The sequence below is a fragment of the Grus americana genome, chromosome 27 (assembly GCF_028858705.1).
Source record: "Grus americana isolate bGruAme1 chromosome 27, bGruAme1.mat, whole genome shotgun sequence".
Lineage (NCBI taxonomy): Eukaryota > Metazoa > Chordata > Aves > Gruiformes > Gruidae > Grus > Grus americana.
In genome coordinates, this window is record NC_072878.1 from 1,475,932 (window position 1) to 1,497,759 (window position 21,828).

At 59.3% G+C, this 21,828-nt stretch overlaps 2 protein-coding genes and 2 non-coding genes across 4 annotated transcripts; 1 reads left to right on the forward strand and 3 right to left on the reverse strand.

The window, feature by feature from the left end:
• Positions 1 to 1,659: 1,659 nt before the first annotated feature.
• LOC129196870 (antigen WC1.1-like) lies at positions 1,660 to 10,390 on the forward strand. Its single transcript, XM_054804839.1, has 12 exons — positions 1,660 to 1,870; positions 3,205 to 3,513; positions 3,741 to 4,059; positions 4,981 to 5,297; positions 5,383 to 5,697; positions 6,515 to 6,829; positions 7,314 to 7,376; positions 7,460 to 7,830; positions 8,529 to 8,655; positions 9,417 to 9,512; positions 9,928 to 10,011; positions 10,221 to 10,390. Exons 1-12 carry the CDS (start codon positions 1,660 to 1,662, stop codon positions 10,388 to 10,390), a joined length of 2,697 nt encoding a protein of 898 aa, XP_054660814.1.
• A 3,363-nt stretch (positions 10,391 to 13,753) lies between these two features.
• On the reverse strand, positions 13,754 to 13,825 carry TRNAA-CGC (transfer RNA alanine (anticodon CGC)). The gene has a single exon. It is a non-coding gene; the product is annotated as a tRNA-Ala (tRNA).
• Positions 13,826 to 15,015: 1,190 nt separating this feature from the next.
• Positions 15,016 to 15,088, reverse strand: TRNAF-GAA (transfer RNA phenylalanine (anticodon GAA)). Its single transcript has one exon. It is a non-coding gene; the product is annotated as a tRNA-Phe (tRNA).
• A 5,099-nt stretch (positions 15,089 to 20,187) lies between these two features.
• LOC129197016 (olfactory receptor 14J1-like) lies at positions 20,188 to 21,117 on the reverse strand. Its single transcript, XM_054804983.1, has one exon. The coding sequence runs from the start codon at positions 21,100 to 21,102 to the stop codon at positions 20,188 to 20,190; it is 915 nt and encodes a 304-aa protein (XP_054660958.1). The 5' UTR covers positions 21,103 to 21,117.
• Between the last annotated feature and the right edge of the window lie 711 nt (positions 21,118 to 21,828).

Here is a 21,828-nt window from a genome sequence, read left to right on the forward strand (position 1 = left end):
GGCCGGGAGCTGCCCAGCCCCGTGCCTGCGAGGCCGAAGGAGCAGCCCCTGCAGCCCTGGCTGGAGCAGTCGGGGTGGGGGTGGCTCCGGGGCCCCGCAGGGATGTGCCTGGGCACGGTGCCAGGAGGAAACCACAGACTGCCTGCCGGGGCGCTGCGGGGGGAGCGCGGCGAGCGCTGCCAGGCCACGTGGGCTGTGGTTTGTGCACCTGTAGGCTCCAGCTCCCGATCTGCCCGCGGGGAATAACGGCCCCTGGGTGACACGCAGAGAGTCAGGGACACGTCTGAGCCTTGGGGCTGCGTGTCTGCTGCCAGGGCAGGGACATGTCCCAGCTCGGGCTCCTGCGAGGGACCTGCCGTGGGGCTCTGCGGGGAGGGACGGGTGAGCCAGCAGTCCTGGCATGGAGCTCTTCCCCTGGCCGAGGACTTTTCCCAGCTGCTGCTCCCAGCACAGCGGGGGCTGTAGCAGGGGCAGGGGCTGTTTCCTTTCCAAGCTGACACAGACCCCAAAGCAGTCCCAGCTCCGTGGTTCCCATGGCTTGATGGTGCCTGGACACTCATGCCTTGGCTTCTTGGGTGAGCCCAGCAGAGGAGATGCTCATTGCTCCCCGTGCCCACAGCAGGGGTCGAGGGGTGACAAACCCATTTCCCCTCCACACCCAGCTTGTCCCGTGACGATCCCCCACTGCAGTGACCATGACACCCGCAGCGAAACATCTATGTCCCTCATATATGGTCATGAACGGCGCTGGAGAAGTTCATTGGAGGGCTTGGCTGTGTCGGAGGGGAGATCGCTCCTGATAATGTCTAAAAAGGTGCTGCTGCTTTGATTGGCTCCTCCTGCAGCTGGATCGGCATCGACAGAGATATATTACCCTCCCATCATCGTTGTCCCTGTGAGTCCCCAGGAGGCGTGAGAGGGAGTGGGGTTCCGCAGGGCTGTGCCAGCAGGGCAGAAGGCTGAGGATGGGGATGGAGGGACTCCTGTCCCCTCAGGTGCTGTGGCTGCTCCTCTGGGTGCAGCTGTGCAGGGGTAAGTGCCGACATCCTTGTCCCAGAGATGGGGCCAGCGGGCTCCAGTGGGGTCATTGGGACACCCCTTGGAATGGGGTTGCTTTGAAGGTGCCGCTGAGGTGAGGGACAGATGTTACTCCAGTCGATGGAACTTCTGCCTTTGCTTGTGCTCTCTGGGTGGGAGAGGGAGCCGTGGGCCTGGGGGCACGGGGCTGTACAGGGGTTTCTGGGCTGGTGAGGAGACGGTGCCCTGTGCAGGGCCGGGCATGGTGTGCGGGTTGGCATGGGCAGGGGGTCGTTGAGGTGGGAGGAGGTGCTTCAGGCTGTGGGGTGGTGAATGGCCCAGCAGGGCCAGAGCTGGGCACCTCCAGCCCTTTGCAGGACATGGAGAGAAAAGGGACCCCGACACTGCCCTGGAGACAGCGTGGAAGGAGGAGGGCTCCCATGCTGGTGCCTGTGCCTCAGCCTGGTCAGGAGGTACCTCCAGACCTGTGGTCTGTGGCTCGGTGCTCTCCTCGCCATTCTCATTTTGGTGTTTGAAGGGGCTGCGGAGGTGAGGCTGGAAAATGGTGGCGGACGCTGTGCTGGAAGAGTGGAAGTGAAACAAGAGGGCCAGTGGGGGACCGTGTGTCATTATGACTGGGACATGTCTGATGCTGCAGTGGTTTGCAAGCAGCTGGACTGTGGGTCTGCTGTTCAAGCTCATTTGTATGGATACTTTGGGCCAGGATCTGGCCCCATTTGGATGTATGGCGTTCAGTGTGACGGCAACGAGGCTGCCCTGTCTGACTGCACAAACACAGAATTTTATCGAGATTACTGTGATCACACTCTGGATGCTGGAGTTACATGTTCAGGTAAGGGGCCAGCCCGTTCCCCACCTTTGTGGCTGGGATGGGGGAAGGGACCTGGCTGTGCCCTCAGGGAAACATGGGGGTACTGGAGAAGGGCCCAGTGTGACCAGTCACCCTGCTGAGCTGGGACTGTCATTGCTGGTTTCCCTGGTCCCTGAGGAAAGCCCAGGGGGAACCTGCCACTGCCTGACCCCTGGTGTGGCTCAGCCCACCCTCCGTGGGTGCCTGGGGCTGGGACATGAGTGCCCACCCTGCCCTGCCATCTCTGTTGGTTCCCATCTTTCTCCTCCTGTACACACAGGAGCTGTCTGGCAGCACCAAGGACCTGGTTCCCCCATGCCAGAGACACTGAGAGCAGCTCACGTGGCCACCCACAGCCCCAGGGAAGGGCCCAGGGTCGTCAGGGACTTTTGGGTTGTGTTCCCTCGCAGACACGACTCCCCCAAAGCAGAGGGTCTGCTGAGACGGGAGCAGCACTGGGCTTGGGCAGAAGAGCAGGGTGGCCCATGGCCACCTCATGCCTCTTCCAGGGTCACCCCATGAGAGCCAGCCCAGAGGGAAACACCCCTGTGCAGGCAGTGCTGACCTGCTGCCCAGCCTCTCCTGCCTACCCCAGCCCCTGGCTGCCCTGTGTCACAGGGCCTTGGCCAGCACTTGCTGGCTCTCCTTGGTGCCTGTCCTTGCACTGGGAGCTCGTGTCAGCCCAGGGCTGCTCCTCTGCCCGCTCTCCTGCCTTCTGACCAGCCCTTGGCCAGGGCTGTGCACGCCTGGCACTGCACTCTGGCCCTGGCTGAGGACCCTCCCCAGGCAGGTGCTGGAGCTGGGGGCTGGTGCAGACAGTGACTGTAGGTACACCCACACTGCATCTGTGCCCTGTGACATGTCCCATCTCCCAGCAGTGCCCCAACAGCCCGAGAACCATGTGGGACTGGGGTGCATTTCTGGTGGCTCCAAGGGGTTCCTGCGCCTGGCCCTGAGCTGGGTGGGGCAGAGCTGGCTGCAACAGCCAACAGCACCTGGGCCCATCTCCTTGGGGCCAAGAGCTCTGGGTGCTGCAGGGCCTGGGGCCAGTTCCCAGCAGCCCAGGGTCTCCAGAATAGCAGCAGTTGACTTAAGTGGTGCCTGTGGGTTTGGTAGAAAAGCCAGTCCCCGAGTGCTGTGCTGATTTCTGAAGAGTGGAATGGGTCTCTGGTGTGTTTGTGCCATCAGCACCCACTGGCAGCTGCTGGGATAGTTGTGAGGCTCTTTGCCTGTGGCCACCTTGGAGATGAGGTGAGGCATGGCCAGGCAACTGCCAGAGGGCTCTGGGACCTCACAGGGGTCTTTGGTTGCTCCAGGATTTGTCCAGCTGGTTGGAGGGGACAGCCCCTGCTCAGGACGAGTGGAGATCTATGACAAGGACCAGTGGAAAGCTGTCTGTGACTCAGACTTTGGTCCCAAAGCCACTGACGTGGTCTGTGGGGAGCTGCAGTGCGGCGTAGCCCTGTCCATGCCTGGGGCAGCTCATTTTGGAAAAAGTGGTGGTTCCATCTGGGACAGAGAGCTGCAGTGTTTGGGGAATGAATCCCTTCTCGCCTCCTGCCCAAGAGGGTCCCCCAGGGACCAGCCCTGCACCCAAGCCAACACTGCCGGTCTCACCTGCACAAGTAAGGACTCAGGGTGGGGTGTTGAATGCTGAGTGTGAGCTGGGGACGGGGAGCAGGACGGGGCCTGTGCTGTGCTGGGTGTGAAGTCAGGAGGGGTGATGTGGTTTTCTACAGCCCTAAGAGACTGCAGAAGGAGCAGAAAGGAAGGTTGTCCCTCTAGACTGTCCCCCAGCTACCGACGCTGTAAGAGCACCAACGCAGCCTCTCTCATCTTCCTCTGTCCCCAGAGTACACAGGGTTCAGGCTGGTGAATGGCAGCACAGCTTGTGATGGAAGAGTGGAGGTCCAGGTGCTGGGGACCTGGGGCACCCTCTGTGCTTCCCGTTGGGATCTCTTGGATGCCCACGTTCTCTGTCGCCACCTCAACTGTGGGTTTGCTGAGTCCATTCCTGGAGGAGGGCATTTTGGGAGAGGCACGGGCCCCACCTGGAGAGAGTCATTCCACTGTGATGGGACTGAAGGCCACCTGGGACAGTGCCCAGTGACTGCCCTGGGAGCCTCACCGTGCTCCCACGAGAATGTCGCTGCTGTCATTTGCTCAGGTGAGTGCTGGGAGAACACTGTGTTGACTCCATTTTCCCCTGGGGTGTGACATGGCCACCCAAAGCAAGGGACCCCATGGCAGCAGCAGCAGGGTGAATTTCTCCCTGGAGAAACCCCAGCTTCACCAGGAGTGATGTGGAGATCTTGATGTGCTCAGACTGAACGCTCTGATGTGGGAGAGCTGAGGACTGAGCCAGGCCTGGGGTCCCCTGCTCTCATGCTGCGGGACAGGCCCAGGATGGGGCTGTGGGGCTCAGCTCCCTCCCTCCGGCTGCAGACAGCCCTGTCCCAGACCCACAGAGAGTCCCACAGAGCCCAATCCCACACCCAGAGGGGCTGCCTGCCTGTCCCCAGCAGCAGCAGCAGCAGCAGCAGAGCAGGGGTGTGAGCTGCAGAGCAGGACTGGGCTTTGCCCTGGCTTCTGCTCAGCACAAGACCCAAGCTGGGCCTGTTTGGTCAGAAAGGGCCCCCTCGCTCTGCTCCCTGCCAGGGACACTGGCTCCCAGCCCCCGTTCCCCAGGGGCGCAGAGAGGGACAGAGATGTGTGTGCTGCCCCGTGTCTGAGCAGTGCCAGTGCCAGCTTGCTGAGGTTGGGCAAGGCTTGTCCTGGTGCTGCCCATCCCCAGGCCATTGCACCACCTGCTGCTCCCTCCTGCGGGAGCTGCCCCATCTGCCTCAGCAGGGACGTGCTGGGTGGTTCTGCCCCAGCAAGAGCCAAGAGAGTGTCTTGCCCAGGAAGGCTCAGGGACTGGGAAACCAGCAGTGTGGAAACCTGCTCCTGAAGCTTGCTACAGAGGGCTGGGGGAAGCAGTTGAGCTTCAGGGCACCGTGAGGTTTCCAGAGCCTGGAGAGGCACCTCAGGTTCCTGGGCTCTCTGGTGCTGCTGAGGGCTGGGACGTGGCTGCTCTCCCCAGGCTCAGCCAGCTCCGCATCCCTGCGGCTGGTGGGTGGAGGGAGCCGGTGTGACGGGCGAGTGGAGATCTTCCAGCGCGGGATGTGGGGCAGAGTCCTGGATGACCAGTGGGACATGCAGGAGGCCAGCGTGGTGTGCCGGCAGCTGCGGTGCGGAGAGGCAGAGACAGCCTACAACCCCCCGAAGCCTGAGAGAGGGACAGGTCCCGTGGGGCTGCGAGGGGTGCGGTGTGCAGGGCACGAGGCCAACCTGACCCTCTGCAACACCTCCCTGGCCGAGAGTGCGCTGGCAGCAAGTATTGCAGAGGATGTGGGGGTCGTTTGCTGGGGTGAGTGGCACTTCAGGGGCCCCCCAGGCTCTGGGCTGGGTGGGCACCAGCCCCTGACAGCAACTGGGGTTTCTTCCCGCTGCAGGGAGCCGGCAGGTCCGGCTGGTGAACGGGTCCGGGCGCTGTGCTGGGAGAGTGGAGATCTACTACCGGGGCAGCTGGGGGACCATCTGCGATGATGGCTGGGACCTGCTCGATGCCGTCGTCGTTTGCCACCAGCTGGGCTGCGGAGGGGCGGTGGAGGCGGTTGGCTCTGCTCGGTTCGGGGAAGGCTCTGGGCAGATCTGGCTGGAGAGTGTGAACTGCTCTGGGGCCGAAGCTGCTCTCTGGGACTGCCCGGCAGGGTCCTGGGGGAAGCACGACTGTGGGCACAAAGAGGATGCAGGAGTCGTCTGCTCAGGTCTGTGCTGGGAGCTGTGGTGGGAGCCCAGTGCCTGGGGAGGCCGGGCTAAGGGGAGAGCCGGCAACGCTCGAGGCTGTCGCTGGCTGCCTCTGAGCCCCTGCCCAAGCCCATCCTGGGGACACCCATGCACAGGTCCCCTCAGTCCCATCAATGGTCTCTGAGGAGCTCAGTTGTGCCCATGGGTTAGTGGGGAGGGCAGGGTTGTCTGTCCACCAGGGACTTGTTGGAGAGAGTCCAGAGCAGGGCCACAAAGCTGATTAGAGGGCTTTCCTGTGAGGACAGGCTGAGAGAGTTGGGATTGTTCAGCCTGCAGAAAAGGCAGCTCCAGGGAGATCTAATTGCAGCTTACCAGTACTTGAAGGGGCCTACAGGAAAGATGGTCAGGGACTGTTTATCAGGGAGTGTAGTGACAGGACAAGGGGTAATGGGTTTAAGCTGAAGGAGGGTCGATTTAGATTAGATGTTAGAAAGAAATTCTTTACTGTTAGAGTGGTGAGGCCCTGGAACAGGTTGCCCAGAGAGGTTGTGGATGCCCCATCCCTGGGAGTGTTTAAGACCAGGTTGGATGAGGCTTTGGGCAACGTGGTCTAGTGGAGGGTGTCCCTGCCCGCAGCAGGGGGGTCAGAACTAGATGATCTTTGAGATCCTGTCCAACCCTAACCATTCTAGGATTCTATGAATTTTCTCTGTCCATGGGTGCAAGGGGGACATGCTGGCCATACCTTTGCCTGGCTGAGGGCATGGGGGCTGCAGGGGTACCCCTGCTCCCACAGCTCCAGACCAGCCTGTTCCCCCTCGGTGCCTTTCATCCCAGAGTTCGTGGCCCTGAGGCTGGAGAACAGCACCAACTGCTCCGGGCGCCTGCAGGTTTTCTATAACGGGACATGGGGGAGCGTTTGCTCCAACTCAATGACTCCCAAAACGGTGTCGCTGGCCTGCAAGGAGCTGGGCTGTGGGGATGCAAAATCCTTGGAACGATACCCGACCTCTGGCAGGCTGACTGGCCCCGCCTGGCTGGATCGCGTGGAGTGTGGGGAGAGAAACAGCTCCTTCTGGCAGTGTCCCTCCGCTCCCTGGGACCCACAGTCCTGCGATGACCTGCGAGATGAGACCCACATCACCTGCAACGGTAACTCTGAGCCACCCGGGCACCAGCATCCCCAGCTCCTGCTCCCTGCTGGGCATTGTCAAACGCAGAGACAGAGCCCACAGGGGCTTTTCCTTCCCATGCCAGACCCTCCTGCTGCTGCTGCTGCTGCTGGTGGCACAAAGGGGACTTCAGCTCTCAGAGCCCCACACATTCACCAGCAGTTGCCAGCCGGGCTCCCAGCAGTGCCTGGGGGAGGCAGAGGTGTCTCCAGGCAAGGTCTCGGAAAGGACCTGTCGGGGCTCCAAGGAGCGTCCCCTCCTCCTGCTGCTCTGTGAACCAGGCTCCCTTTGGGGCTGAGCAGTCAGGGTCCCCCACCATGTGCCGTGTGTGTCCCCTGAATGACCAGGGTTCAGCTGCATCCATGAACGAGGTGGCACAGGGATGTGCGAGCAGAACTCAGCCCCGCTGTCTGCCACACGACCCCCCTGCAGCAGCCCCTTCACCGCTGCATTTCCTTCTCCAGGGAGACAGCCAGAAATGCCCCCGGCCCTGGGGGCCACGTGCCCAAACTCCACGAGCTGCACAGGTAGCTGCTCCTCTGCGTGCCTGTCTCAGCTGGCAGGGCTCTGCCTGCTGTGCTGTGCCCTGAGAGGTCTCTGCCTTCTCCAGACAGGGAGAAGATTCGTGCTGTGGGAGGCGAGAAGGGGTGCTCGGGCAGAGTGGAGGTGTGGCACCATGGCTCCTGGGGGACGGTGTGCGACGACTCGTGGGACATGCAGGATGCCGAGGTGGCATGCAGGCAGCTGGGCTGTGGCCCCGCAGTGTCTGCCCTGGGCGAGGCTGCCTTTGGGGAGGGGACGGGCCCCATCTGGCTGGAGAAGGTGGAGTGCCGGGGGACAGAGCCGTCTCTGCAGGACTGCTGGGCCCAGCCTGGGGACAGCGGTGCCTGCCGGCATAAGGAGGACGCTGCCGTCAACTGCTCAGGTGAGGGGCAGGGCTGGGACCCCTCACGAGGGTATTGGCAAGGAGCTGGGGCAGGCGTTTTCCCCGCTGGGTCCCAGCATGGCTGTAGAGCTCCTGAGAGCAAGGCTGTCCGTGCAGCGCCTGGGAGCCTGGTGCCAAGTGGGCAGCAGCTTCTGTGGGGCTGGATATCCTCCAGCCTCTGCCTGCAGGGCCCTGCAGCCCCTGGGGGCATCTCCTGGGCTGCCTGCACTGTCCTGCCCATGGCCCTGGGCTCCTTCCTGGCCACCCTGACCAGCCCCACAGGAGGGACACTTTGGGTGGGATGTGTCAGGGATGTCCGCACATGTGCACAGACACACGGCGTGCCAGAGAGGAGGCTCCCTGGTACCTGCACACCCAGCCTCTCAGCCCTGCTCTCCTTCTCCTCCTCTGCAGCTGCACCCAGGACAGCAGCACCAACCCCCCTAGCAGGTAAGCTGTCCTCCCCGTCAGCGCTGGGTCTTCCCAGGGCCAGGCTGTGACCCACAGCCGGAGGGAAGGGGCTCCTTGCTGGGGTGTGAAACTCCCAAGAGGTGTCCCCGGGTTAGCAGTGGGGGAGGGGTTTCGGGAGGGCTGTCATTACCCGGTAGGGTGGGAGCTTCCCCATCACTCCCCCCCATGGGGTCCCTTACCCCCCGGTGTAAGGGGGGGTCAGGACTGGGCTGTCCCAGCCCCCCACCTCTCCCAGGCCTGCTGCTGCTATTTCTATGTTCCTGCCCATGCAGATCCCACCCAGGGCCGTCCGACGGGCAGCGGGAGAGTCTCATTGCCCGTCATCATCTGCATCATCCTGGGAGCCCTTCTCTGCCTGCTCCTGGCCCTCCTGGCCGGGCAAGTGTGGAGCGCTAGGGCTGGGCGCAGAGGTGGGTCCTTCCCCCACGGTCCATGGGGAAGATGCCTCCTGGCAAGGCCAGGGGTGCTGTGGGGTGTCAGTGAGGGGTACAGGCAGAGCTGGGGGGACCAGAGTGTGTGCTGTCTGCATCCCCATGTGCCGCCCCATTGACTGCCTGACCGTGATCCACCAGCAGCAAGGGGTAGAGAGATTCCAGACTCGGGGGGAGTTAGGGATGGGGCAAGGAGAGCAATGGCCGAGCTGGGCTGGGGGAGATGGGAGCAGAGGAGAGACAGGTGAGGATTTGCCACTGGCAGTGCTCTGGGCAGCTCTGGAGGGGGCTGTGGGGCAGGGGAGATGCTGGGAGAAGCATGGGACAGCAGGGTCCATCCCTGTGGCATCAGGCCCCCAGGCTGTTCCTCCCTCCAACCCTTACCTACCCCCCCAGCAGGGCAGGGGCCGTGCTATGGATCCATGGGGCAGGGAGGGGGCAGCTCCAGGGGCAGAGGAAAGGCAGGAGCTGCTCCAAGGTCAGCACCAGGGACCTGGCCCAGGGCCCAGAGGGGCACGAGGGCTATCTCTGAGGGGATGGTGTGAGGGTGTCGCTGCCCCTGACCATCTCCATGGGGACATTGCCCTTCCTGAGCAAGTGTCAGCGGTGACAGGACAGCGCAGTGGGGCTGTGCTGTGGGGCCAGCCCTGGGCTGTCCCAGGGGCAGAGGGCTGGTGGAGCAGAGCAGGATGCTGTCCCCTCTCTGCCCATCCCTGAGCCAGCCCTGCCTCTGTCCGCAGGCTCCGAGAGAGCTTGGGAGCCCTTCCCTGAGGCCCTGTACGAGGAGATCGGTTACAGCCCGGCGTGGGAGAAGCAGGCAAGGTTCAGCGGCTCAGGTGGGTGTGGGTCCCTGATGGGGGGCACATCTGCAGGGCTCTTTGCCCTGGACCCCAGCCCCCTGGCCCATGGTCCCTGCAGCTGTGGGGCTGTGGGGTGTGTGGGGAGAGCAGCCAGGTGGTGGGCGTGGGAGAGGAGCTTCCTCCCCACCAGCTCTGCCCATCCCAGCTGGGGACAGCCCCTCTCTGCCTGTCCCTGTGTCCCACTGGACACCTGAGGGGTGAGGGAAGGGGCTGTCCCAGGGCAGCTCTGGGAGCCTCTGTGAGAGGGGGTTTGTCCCAGGGGAGCAGGCTGAGTCCTGAGCCCTCCTCCCCACGCAGCCCTGGCTCGGTGGGTCCCCTGTCCCCAGCAGCACTGAGCCCAAGCTGGGTCAGCAGAGCGCACTCCCATAACACCGGCATCACCTCTCTCCAGGCTCCTATTCAGAGGGATCCATGACCAAGGTGCAGCCCCAGCCCGGGGACAGTGAGGAGGAGGATGGTCCGGGGTCAGCCCCAGGTAACGGGGGGCAGGAAGGGGTGGATCTCTCCTCCCTGCAGACTTGGGATGGACAGAGGTGTCATTGTTAGAGCTGGGGAGGACACAGGCAGGGGTCTCCTGTGGTGCTGCCAAAACCAGTGTCTGAGCCCCATGTCCCTGCACATCCTCCCATCCTCTGCTCTGCAGGACGTGTCTTCTCACTGTCACCAACTCTCCTCTCCTTTCAGACGTCCCTGTCTGGCCCAGAGGTGACCCAGCAGATGGCTATGATGATGCCAGGGAGGTTTCTGACCCTGGGGAGGATCCTGCCTCTGGTCAGGGAGACTGGGAAATGCCCAGGGCCCCAGAGGAGGGAGCAGGGCCCAGGGATGCACCTGGAGGTGAGAGGGAAAGATAGCGCTGCCGGTTCCTGGGGTGCCATCCCTGCTGCTGGATGAATTGCTGCCATACTGAGACCCCAAAATCCTGGGATGGGGGAACCTGCCCTGGGAGTTTTCCTTGGGGGGACCGGGGGTGGGAGAGGGAGCTGACTGGTGAGGAGAAGGGGGGAGGGTGATGTAGAGACCAGGAGGGGCACCTCATGGGATGAACATGCAATGGGCTGCCTTGCTGCCTGCAGGGGCAAAGCTGCGCTCCCAGAGAAGTGCTGGGGCCCCTGGAGCTGAGGGAGATGCCTGGTCCCTGTCCCCGGAGAGCACAGGCTATGACGACGCTGATGAGGCGTCTCTGGCACATCCCCCTGAGGACACAAAGGCTGTGACACCAGAGCTCAGTGCCCAACAGTCCCTGGGCCCGGGGCCAGGACAGCCCGTCCCTGCCATGCAGCTGGGTGCAGCCAGGAGGGAGGAGAGGTCTGTGCAGCTGGGAGAGCCGTGAGCACCAGGGAACCGTCTGCCTTTTCCCATGGGCAGCAGAAACAGCCGGGCATTGCCTCTGGTTTTATTCTCCTGTGTTTACCCCCTGCCTCCACATTTGTTCTTATTAAAAGCCTTTGGGGGTATGACCCAGAGCTGGTGCTTGCCTGCCCAGGTGTCGGGGTGTCTCCCTGAGGCTGATGGGGGGGAGCAGAGCACAAGGAGATGGCGGTGAGGAAGGGCCACGTCTTGGGGACAGTGGGTTCAGGGTCAGGCTGTGGAGCTGCGAGAGCCCATGTTCCCTGGGGAATATTCCTGCTGACAGAGACATTTCCATCCTGCCAGCCACAGTTTCCAGCAAAAATGGCTCCCTGCAAGGTCCCGTGATGCACCCCAGAGGGAGCGCCCATCTCCTCACCCTGGGGTTCCCCAGCTGCTCTTTCCCCCAGGCCCTGCCTGGGCCACACTGGTCCCATGGCACAGAGGCCATGACAGAGCTGCTGTGTTGGGGTGAACCCTGGGCTGTGGCCCCACAGAAACGAGCCCTAAGGTGGCCGCAGTGCCCTGAACACCCCATCCAGCCCCAGGGGGTCTGACGTCCCATGGATCACCTCCCACAGTGGTTAGGAGGCAGCTCCGCTGCCCACTGTCCTGGCACAGGGTACAGAGGCACTTGCTGGGGCACACGGGGCTGGGATTGCCCCTTCCCTGGCTCTGCCAGGTCCCCAGTCTCCATGAGCTGTTCCTGCTCCCTTGGGCCCTCACAGACCTTGGAGCAGTGCTGGTAGATCCCCAGAGCTGCCTCCTTCCTGGGCAGGGACTGTAAGGCCCCACGGCAGCCCTGGGACCCCCTCGTCCTGCTGCGCTCCAGCCCCCAGCCCTGCCCTCCTGCTGCCTCCCAGGGGTGTCAGTGAGGGTTTGTGTCGGGGCAGTACCTGTGTGCAGGTGCAGGGGGGATGAGAGCAGGAGCAATGGGGGGACCTTTCCCTCAGTGCTGTGGGAGGCAGAGGAGGGAGAGTCCAGGGGAGGGAGAAAGGATCCCCAGGAGACATGGGCTGCTGCCCAAAGCCATCATCCAGCCCCTGGTGTGGGAGGCTGCTAATTTGGGCACATTTCCATGGCAGAGGGTATTTTGTGTCCCTCCCCTAAAGCCGTCACTGCTGGGAGCTGAGCCAGGGTCCCTCTCCCTGGGCTGGGGCTTTCACCTGCCCCAGCTCCCATGGGCAGAGAAATGAGACACGCAGGAGCTGGGTAGGGAGAAGGGTTTGACACTTGGGCAGGAACCTGAAACCCAAACTGCCCTCCCAGGTCCCACCGGTGGGTCTTCAGACCCCTCAAGCTCTTCCCTGATGGGCTTCTCTGCTGCAGACCAGAAGGTGTGTTGGGTGTCCATTGCAGGGGAGCAGCCCCAGGTGGGTAGCACTGCAAACAGCAGGATCTGGCCCTAGAGCAGAAGAGGGGAGGAGGCAGCTGTCACCAAGAGCATCTCCCACAGCAGCGTTGCCCCATTCCTTGCTGGGAGCTCCTCCACCCCTGGGGTAACCTTGAGGCATATGGGGAAGCCCAGGCTCACAGACCTCTCTGCCCTGGTCCCTAGAGCTTTCCTGCTGGCAGTCCCTGGCCCTGTGGAGATGCAGGGCTGGAGCCTCCCCCAGTTGTAGTTTCCCAAGGGATGGAGGCTGTGTTTGCTGTGTCCATGTGTGTCACCCATGATGATGACCTTGAGGGTCTCTCCCTGACAACTCTCCTCTCCTGAGGGCTTTCCACAGCCGTGCTCTGCCCAGCGTGGGTCAGCAGTGCAGAGGGTTGGGGTCTCACCATCAGGCCCCTTGTGTAGGTCCTGGGGAGCTGCTGCAGGAGCAAGCACAGAGCTGGGGTACAGTGATGATCCCGCATTGCTGCAGAGAACAGACCCAGCCCGCAGGGCCAGACTGTTCAGGCCCCAAAATGCCCTGAAACGGGCTCTTTCTGCTCAGGCGTTCTGCCCCCTCACACACACCCCTGGGCTCTGTGGCTCATCTCCCTGAGGAGGAGGAGGAGGAGGCAAAGCTCTGCCAGGTGCCAGAGTAAGGGAGAAATATTACCCCTGGGGGAGGGCAGAGCTGGCAGGCAGGTGGCATGGGGCAGACACTGGGCTCTTCTCCCTGGTCCCCACCTGGGGTGGCTTGAGTCCACAGGTCAGTGTCCAGACTGGCACCAAACATCCTGTGTTCAGAAGATATCCCCACCCCACTGCCCTTCTTCTGTACTTCACTTTTATACCTTATTTCTCTGAATTTGGGCCCACCGTTGCTGGGGGGGCACTGAGCACTCTGCAGTGAAAGGCCATGTCTCATGTCCCACTTTGGGTTGCAGGTGGTTTTGGTGGGGGAACAGCTGAGGCACCATCTCCTGGCCCTTGCTGCCTGTGCATGGCTTTGGACAGCCCTGTGTCTCCCTGATCCCACCAGCATGGGCTGGATGGAGACACCAAACCCCCAGGAACAAGAGGTGGGTACCAGCCCCAGCAGTCCCACCTCTGCAGGGCTGTGCCTGACCTCAGCAGCTCTGGGTTCCTCTGCTCAAGGCAGTGGTGATGGCAGAGGGAAAAAGACCTGGAGACAGGGACAGGGTAAGAAATGCCATTCCACCAGCTGGGAGTCCCACAGGCCTGTCCAGGCTGGTCCAGCTCAGACACCCCTAGCTGCTGGCACAGGGGGGTGTTTCCCAGCTGGGATGGGATCTGCACCTGAGCTCAGGTCCAGCACCTCTGGGAGGTGGCTCAGCAGAGGCAGTGCACACAGCCCTCCTCACCCCACAGAGGGGCCCTGGGTGGGCAGGGCAGGCCCACAGTGCCTGGAGAGGACCAGTGCTCCAGCTCCAGCCTGTACCCGCCTGAGGCTGGGCACTGGGGGAAAAAGCACCCTTGGAGATGCCGGGGATCGAACCCAGGACCTCCCACATGCGAAGCGGGCGCTCTGCCGCTGAGCTACATCCCCTTCACGCCTGCCAGCAGGACAGACACTCTGCTGCCGTGACATGTCTATGACAAGCACAGCCCTGTTGTCCCCTGGGTGCCCAGGGACCCTCTGCAGAAAACAGCATTTGAAGCCTCCTGAGATGGGGGAAGTCAGGACGGCCTCTCCACGGGGGCCTGATCCTGGCACAGGGATGCACTGCAGAGCATTGCCCCTTCCACGTCTCGGCAGGGCAATGGGGCAGAAGGAGGCTCTTGCTGCAGGCGCTGCTCCCACGCTCTGACCCACTCTGGGCTTGATGGAGAGGAGAAAACCCCCGAGCCTCCTCTGCCACCCAGGGCAACAGCCGTCTGTCTCCCACCTGTCCCCAGCTCCACAGGAGGAGCAGAGCAACAGGGTGAGGGAAACACCCTGCCTGGGGTGAGGTGTCCCCAGGCTCTGATGGCACCCCAGGGTGTGCAGTGGGGGGACATGGGGACAGAAACCTCTCACCCCCTCATCCAGGTAGCGGGCCTCCCCCTGCACCCCCCCTCCCCGCCAGCATCCCTGGAGGTGGGGTGAAGGGCAGGCTTCCATCGCCCTGGGGCTGATGCCCAGAGAGGAGCACAGAGGTGTTTCATCAGTCATTGCAGCAGGCGGGTCAAGGGGGGCAAGAAACTCTGCTCAGGACAGCGTGTGACTACACATGACGCCCATGCACTGCAGTGGGTGATCCTCAGCACGGCTTGGTCAGCTGTCCTGGGCACATCAGAGGTCTCGCTGCGACAGACCTCCAGAGGAAGGGTGCTGCCATTCAGGCCTCAGCTCCAGGGAGTGCCTCTGCCTGGGAGTGGGGGGGGACAGTGGCCTCTGGTCTGGGAACTGAGAACCAGGTGAAGGGGGGTGTGAGGAGAGGAGCAGTCTGTGCACCATGGAGAATGACAGAGGAGAGAGACAGGGTCTTTGCGGAGATGGTGCAGCAGAGAGATCTCGATCCCTGTGGAGCAGGGAAGGAGGGAGAGCTGGAGACCACCCCAGAGGAGCACTGAATGGAGAGTCCTGCCCAGGGGGAGGCTGGGGACTCGTGGTGCTGGAGGAAGGCTCCTTCTGAGCTGCAGGGCTGCAGCTACAGAGCAGGGACGGTGCTCTGGCAAGAGGTGAAGGAGCAAGCAGGGCTGGGGCAGGCTGGAGGAAGGCAGACAGGTCTGCAAAAATCTGAGGGAGAAAATGATTGCTGAAGCCCGGGGTTGAACCAGGGACCTTTAGATCTTCAGTCTAACGCTCTCCCAGCTGAGCTACTTCAGCCCTGCCCCAGCAGCCCTGGTCCCCGTGCCACCCATGCCAGGCCACAGGCTGGCACCCAGGAGGAGTGCTCCTCAGGGAGGTTCCCAGGGGAAAGCTGTGCCCAGCCCCGAGCAGAGGGGACCTGGCTCCTCCCTGACCCCAAGGCCAGGTGGGCTCTAGCTTTGGTGGAGGCCAGCTTACACTGGGCGTGCCAAGATGTCTGTGGGCCTTGTACAAACGGGACAGTGGTGAAGGTAAATGGGCAGACCAGGCATGTGCAACTGCAAAGGCTGCGGGTGGAAGAAGCGTGGGGCTGGTGGAAGACCTTACCTCCTTCCCCAGGGAAGGCCTCCTCCCACCCTTTTGTCCCTGGCTCCACTTCACTCACTCCTTCATGCCCAACTCCTCTATCTCCTCCCCGCTGAGCAGCGCAGGGGGATGGGGAATGGGGGTTGTGGTGAGTCCATAACAGTTGCTCTCTGCTGCTCCTTCCCTCTAAGACTTTTCCCATGGGGTCCCTCCTATGGGCTACAGTCCTTCAAGACAAACCCACTCCAGCATGGGCTGTCCTCCATCCAGCATTCTTTCAAGAATTGTCCAACATCTTCAGTGTTCGGTCCTCGACAGACTGCAGGGCTTACTTTCCCCACCATGGTCTTCTCCATGGGCCGCAGGGAAATACCGGCTCTACTCTGATATTCTTCATGGGCTGCAGGAAACTATCTGCTCTTGTGCCTGGAGCACCTCTTCCCCCTCCCTCTTCACCAACCTTGGTGCTTGCAGGGCTGTTTCTCACATTTTGTCTCCCTTACTCCTCTCCCATTCTGGCAGTTGTGTCCTTTCTTAAATATGCTTTTGTGAAGGTCCTACCAGCTTCACTGATGGGCTCATTTTTGTGCAGTGGTGGTCTGCTTGGAGCCTGCTGGAACCACCTCTGTCTGGCATGGGGAGGCAGCCCCTGGTGTCTTCTCACAGAGGACACCCCTGCATCCCCCCTGCTGCCAAACCCTGGACACCACCACCAATACACAGTGTAAATCTTTGTCTTGTTGAATGACATCCCCTGCTCTTCCCTCATCCACAAATACAATTTACTCGCTGGGGAGGAAGAGAGAGAACAGAGAAGGCCTTGATGCTGTGCAAACATGGTTCAGCAATAGCTACAACATCGGTGTGTTGGCAACTCTGTTTTGGTGACAAATCCCAAACACAGCACCACAGGGGCTGCCGTGAAGAAAATTAACTCCATCCCAGCCCAAACCAGTACAGTGTGCCTGGAAGAATGTTTCCAGGATTAGCTGCTCTATCTCCTTCCCAGGGAGAGAGGTGAGGCTGACTGGCCGGTAGTTCCCTGGGTCCTTCTTCTTGCCCTTCTCGAAGACAGGAGGCACATGTGGTTTCTTCCACTCTTTGGAGGACTGTATTGTGTGCGCACTTGTGAACTGAGGCAAGAGGACTCCCACCACCTGTGGTTTTGTGGCAGGTATGGGAGGAAGCTGAGTCCCTGTGACGGATCCACTCGACTCCCTGACCACACCGGCAGTAGTTTGGTTCAGGGTCCAAAGGAGGTAAAGGCCCAGGTGTAACCTGGCCAACAACTTCTCTAGTTCCAGTCTGGTCTCTGAAAACAGGAGCAGAGGGACATGGTGAGCATTGATGTATATAGGCTTGGAAACTGGAATACCCATCACGTGATTAAGACATGAGTAACAGGTGGTTCCTCCAAGACTCATTTATCAAGGAACAAAGAAAGTTGTGGGTACAAGGAGTCTCATGCATACCTTTCCCATCGCATGGAATTTGCCTGTGAGCCAACCACTCTATTCCATAAATGTGGCAGCCTAAGGGTATCTTCTTTGAGCTCTCCCTGCTAAGCAGCTGGCTGCCCAGCGGTGATCTCTCCTTGAGCTGGGACACCTCTCAAGGTTACTCCTTGAGGCTGAGAGACCTCTTACCCACTGCAGATCTTTGCTAAGTGACTGATATCGTGCTTAACCTTGTGTAAGAGTGCACTAAGATTTTGTATTGGTGACTTTGATTCTGTTTTGGTAGCTGTGAATCATTGTTATATCCTCTGTGCAGTAAGGAATAGAGTGATCCTTGCCATCCGACTTTGATAAGGTGCAGTAAAACGGCTTTTGCTGATACTTCTGGCGGTGGTTCTTTAATTGGTCTAAATCGCCCGTCTGTGACAAGCTAGTGTAGTCAGCAGGAGTCTGGATCAGGATTTGCGACAGGAGACCTTATTGCAGGCATACAGTGTATAGGGCAGGCTTATCGGAAGAGGGAGACTTTTTACCAGGGCCTGTAGTGACAGGACAAGAGGCTTTTAAACTGGAAGAGGGTAGGTTTAGATTGAACATAAGGATGAAATTTTATCTGGTGAGGGTGGTGAGACATGGGCACGGGTTGCCCAGAGAAGTTGTGGATGCCCTGTCTGTGGAAGTGTTCAATGCCAGGCTGGATGGGGCTTTGAGCAACCTGGTCTAGTGGAAGGTGGGTCCCCCATGGGGTCAGAAGTCCTTGAGGAGCCTGCTCCAGCATGGGCTTCCCACAGGGTCACAGCCTCCTTTGGGGGCAACCACCTGCTCTGGAATGGGGTCCTCCAAGGGCTGCAGGTGACTGTCTGCTCCAACATTAACCTCCATGGGCTGGCGGGGGTCAGCCTGCCTCACCATGGTCTTCTCCATGATTTGCAAGGGAATCTCTGCTCTGGTGTCTGCAGCACCTCCTCCCTCTCCTTCTTCACTGACCTTGCTGTCTGCAGGATTTTTTCCTCACTGTTTTTTTTTCCTACCTTACTCCTGTCTCACTCTGGCATTTGTGCCCTTTCTGAAATATGCTTTCACAGAGGCACCACCAGCTTTGCTGATGAGCTCAGCTTGTGCCAGCAGTAGGGCTATTGCAGTGCTGGCTGGACTTGGCTGTGTAGGGCATGGGGCAACCCACTGTCTCTTCTGACAGGGGCTCCTGTTGCCCCTCCACTACTAAAAAAGTGGATGTAGAAACTCATACAGAGCAAAATGCTTGGCCCTGCTCTTCCACTGCCAAGAACTCCAAACTACTCATTGGAGGGGAAGAGAAACAGAGAAGGCCTTGACACTGTGCACGCACTGCTCAGCAATAGCTAAAATATGGGTGTGTTATCACCACTGTTTGGGCCACCAATGCAAAGCACCATATGAGCTGCTATGAGGAAAATTAACCCCATCCCACCTAGTCCCAGTACAATCCGCACCCTTATTCCACAGCATTTCCGTCATGCTCAGGTCCCACACTGACTGATACACCTGAGTGTACACATTCAGGATGTACACAATCGCCCGATTCCTGTGTTGTTGCATTTCTACACCCTACTCGAGCCTTTCCATTCTCTCTCTTTCTCGTTCCCACAATCCCCTCTTACCAACACTTACAACTTGTACTATGTACTTAAACCATCTTTACTTCTGACAGTCAGGTTTACACATCCTCATTAACCACTACCCCCTGTTCCTTGACACACGCTGATATTGTTCACTCATTCCAGGCCCACTCCCTCCACCCCCACACGTGTCAATGACTTGGGTCCCATCTGCCAAGGTGATCACTCAGGACAGGTGAAGTACTCGCCCCATTCCTCGTGAGGATTGACCGCTGTTGGTTCAAGTGGTTCCTGCTGCCTTGCTTCCTAGCACATGCAACTCACATCATGGAGGATTTTCCCCCAAGGTTAGATCTCCTTGAGGTACACACCAGATCTCCCATCCTTCCACATTACCCGCCGAGTACAGCCAGGTCCTTGAGCCAAGACAATCTCACAGATGGGCTTGCTTGTTCCCAGGGGAGGAGCAGCCCACACTGCCTTCCCCAGCCAGCTCCCTGTGTGCGCTATGGGGACCTTACCTCCTCCCACAGTATGCGCAGGCTTTGTTTGGGCAGGACCAGGAAGGTTAGCAGATCCTCTGGTGTGTACCAGCTGAATGGCTTCTGCTAAACTGATCACCTGTCCAATATGACATGGAGCAGTGTCCCCGTGACTTTGGCCTGCTCCCTCAGCGTCCTTGGGTGAAGTCCCTCCCATCTCATGGACTGGCAAGGGTTGAGTTTGATCAAGTGACCCTAGATTTCATCCCCACCCACTGATGGTTGTTCTCCATGGGTTCTGCTTCAAGGTGCAAGGGCCTGGGAGACCTTGCTGATGAAGACTGAGCCAAAGGCAACATAGAACATCTCAGACCTATTTACACCTGCTCTTGCTAAGTTCTGCAGCAGCCCTGCACTGTCTTTGTTTCTTCTTTAACTTCAGTAGTAACATCTCATCTTGGTGCCATTGAGCTCCTTTGAGAGAGTCAACTGAATATCCTTATGGGCTGTTGCAGGAGGCTGTCCTTAGAGACCAGTGGTACTGAGCTCTGCTCAGCGCTCAGTACTTGTGCTCTGCCCTTCAGTGCTCCTGCCCATAAAATCCTGCAGTTGTTACTACCCTGTTGTCCATCCCGTAGTGAGGTCGATACTTCCCAGCTGCTCCAGCAAACAGATGACAAGTTTCTCCTGATGACGTGGTTTAGGCCCAGCCGGCAGCTAAGCACCACGCGCTGCTCGCTCACCCCTCCCCCGGCAGGATGTGGAGAGAACAGAAAAACAAGGGCAAAGCCTCGAGGATTGGGATAAGGGCAGTTTACTGGGACAGCAAGGGAGAGGGAAAACAATCAACAACAGTACTGATAACAGATATTCACAATGGGTGATAACAGAGAACAATTTACCGATCCAACCACCGACCCACTAGAAGCTCAGCCCATTCCAGAACCGCGCCGAAAACCGCGCCGCCCCCCCACTGCCCGCCTAGCCCCCCTTTTATGGTGAGCATGATGTCACATGGTATGGAATAGCCCCCGGCCAGCTTGGGTCACCTGTCCTGGCTCCTTGTGAAATTAACTCTGTCCTTGCCAGAACCAGGACATTCGTAAAGGATCAGACACAACAGGACAGAGCCTCAAGGGAAGTGCTATGAACCCAGGCAATTACCTCTAACTATGATTATCAGAGAAATAAAAACCCAGAGTACTGGCCTAAAATATACTCCTGGAACTTTGCGAAGAAGGGGAGACAAATTACTATTGGTGGTGCAAGGTCCATTAGATTAGTGTCCTCAAGGCATCCTTGAGCTCCTGGTTCCTCATGCTGTAGATGAGGGGGTTCAATGCTGGAGGCACCACTGAGTACAGAACTGCCACCACCAGGTCCAGGGATGGGGAGGAGATGGAGGGGGGCTTCAGGTGAGCAAATATGGCAGTGCTGATAAACAGGGAGACCACAGCCAGGTGAGGGAGGCACGTGGAAAAGGCTTTGTGCCGTCCCTGCTCAGAGGGGATCCTCAGCACAGCCCTGAAGATCTGCACATAGGACAGCACAACGAAAATAAAACAACCAAAAACTAAAAAACAGCTTAATATAAGAAGCCCAACTTCCCTGAGGTAGTCTGAGCCTGAGCAGGAGAGCTTGAGGATCTGGGGGATTTCACAGAAGAACTGGTCCAGGGCATTGCCCTGGCAGAGTGGTATAGAAAATGTATTGGCCGTGTGCAGCACAGCATAGAGGAACCCACTGCCCCAGGCAGCTGCTGCCATGTGGACACAAGCTCTGCTGCCCAGGAGGGTCCCGTAGTGCAGGGGTTGGCAGATGGCAACGTAGCGGTCATAGGACATGACTGTGAGGAGAGAATACTCTGCTGAGATCAGAAAGAAAAAGAAAAAGACCTGTACAGCACATCCCCCATAGGAGATGGTCCTGGTGTCCCAGATTAAGTTGGCCATGGCTTTGGGCACAGTGGTGGAGATGGAGCCCAGGTCGAGGAGGGAGAGGTTGAGGAGGAAGAAGTACATGGGGGTGTGGAGGTGGTGGTCGCAGGCTATGGCAGTGATGATGAGGCCTTTGGCCAGGAGAGCAGCCAGGTAGATGCCCAGGAAGAGCCAGAAGTGCAAGAGCTGCAGCTCCCGTGTGTCTGCGAATGCCAGGAGGAGGAACTCAGTGATGGAGCTGCTGTTGGACATGTGCTATTTCTTGGCATGGGGGCTGGTTCAAAAAAGCAAAGGACGGGGAAAAGTTAGGACAGACGCCTCTGAGCAAATCCATTCCATTTTTCATAGAAACACCCCCCAATTCAAATGCATTTCCTTTCTCTGCTTTGTGCTGGCTGAGTGTGTTGTGAGGAGCTGAGGAGTCAGCTGTGCTCAGCTGCAGTGGGGACATGGAGCTGGTTTGTGACACCTCCAGTGAAGACAAGCGATGTCAACTGTAATCCGCCTTCAATGGAGAAATTAAATCTCTGCACTCATGATTTGGAAGAGTGCGGGCTTCACAAGAGAAGCTTAGCATGTCCTTATAGGAATGTTGTCTGTGTTTTTCATTTTCGACTATTACATCAGGGGATTTTTCCTCTGAGGGTTAGAAATACACATTTTATCATGGAAAATGGGAAGAGTCTTGAGACAGTTCAGGCAAAAGGGCTCAGGTCTTTGTAGCTTAGTGCAGAGTCAGGAGAGCTGAGGTGTCCACTAGACTGCTAATGAAATTGATTCTGTTGCCTTGACGTTGTCGACAAACATAAATTACTCTCTAAAAAATAGCCCAAAAAAAGACTCTAAGGAGAGATGGGGAGTCCTGTTTCAAAGGGCAGATCTGCAAACTGTTCACTTTCCCTGCTCAGAGGTAGAGTTGTGATTAAGAAGGACACAGCCCCTCTCAGAGAAGCAAAGGCCTCTGAGAGGAGAGAACTG

What these genes read in the sequence shown, in the direction of transcription:
- LOC129196870 (XM_054804839.1), top strand. Translation starts at nt 1,660, where the DNA reads ATGTCTGATGCTGCAGTGGTTTGCAAGCAGCTGGACTGTGGGTCTGCT. An exon ending in GGCAAGGAGCTGGGGCAGGC is followed by an intron (nt 7,831 to 8,528) that starts GTTTTCCCCGCT and finishes GATCCCACCCAG; the next exon opens with GGCCGTCCGACGGGCAGCGG. An exon ending in CGCTAGGGCTGGGCGCAGAG is followed by an intron (nt 8,656 to 9,416) that starts GTGGGTCCTTCC and finishes CTCTGTCCGCAG; the next exon opens with GCTCCGAGAGAGCTTGGGAG.
- LOC129197016 (XM_054804983.1), bottom strand. Translation starts at nt 21,102, where the DNA reads ATGTCCAACAGCAGCTCCATCACTGAGTTCCTCCTCCTGGCATTCGCA.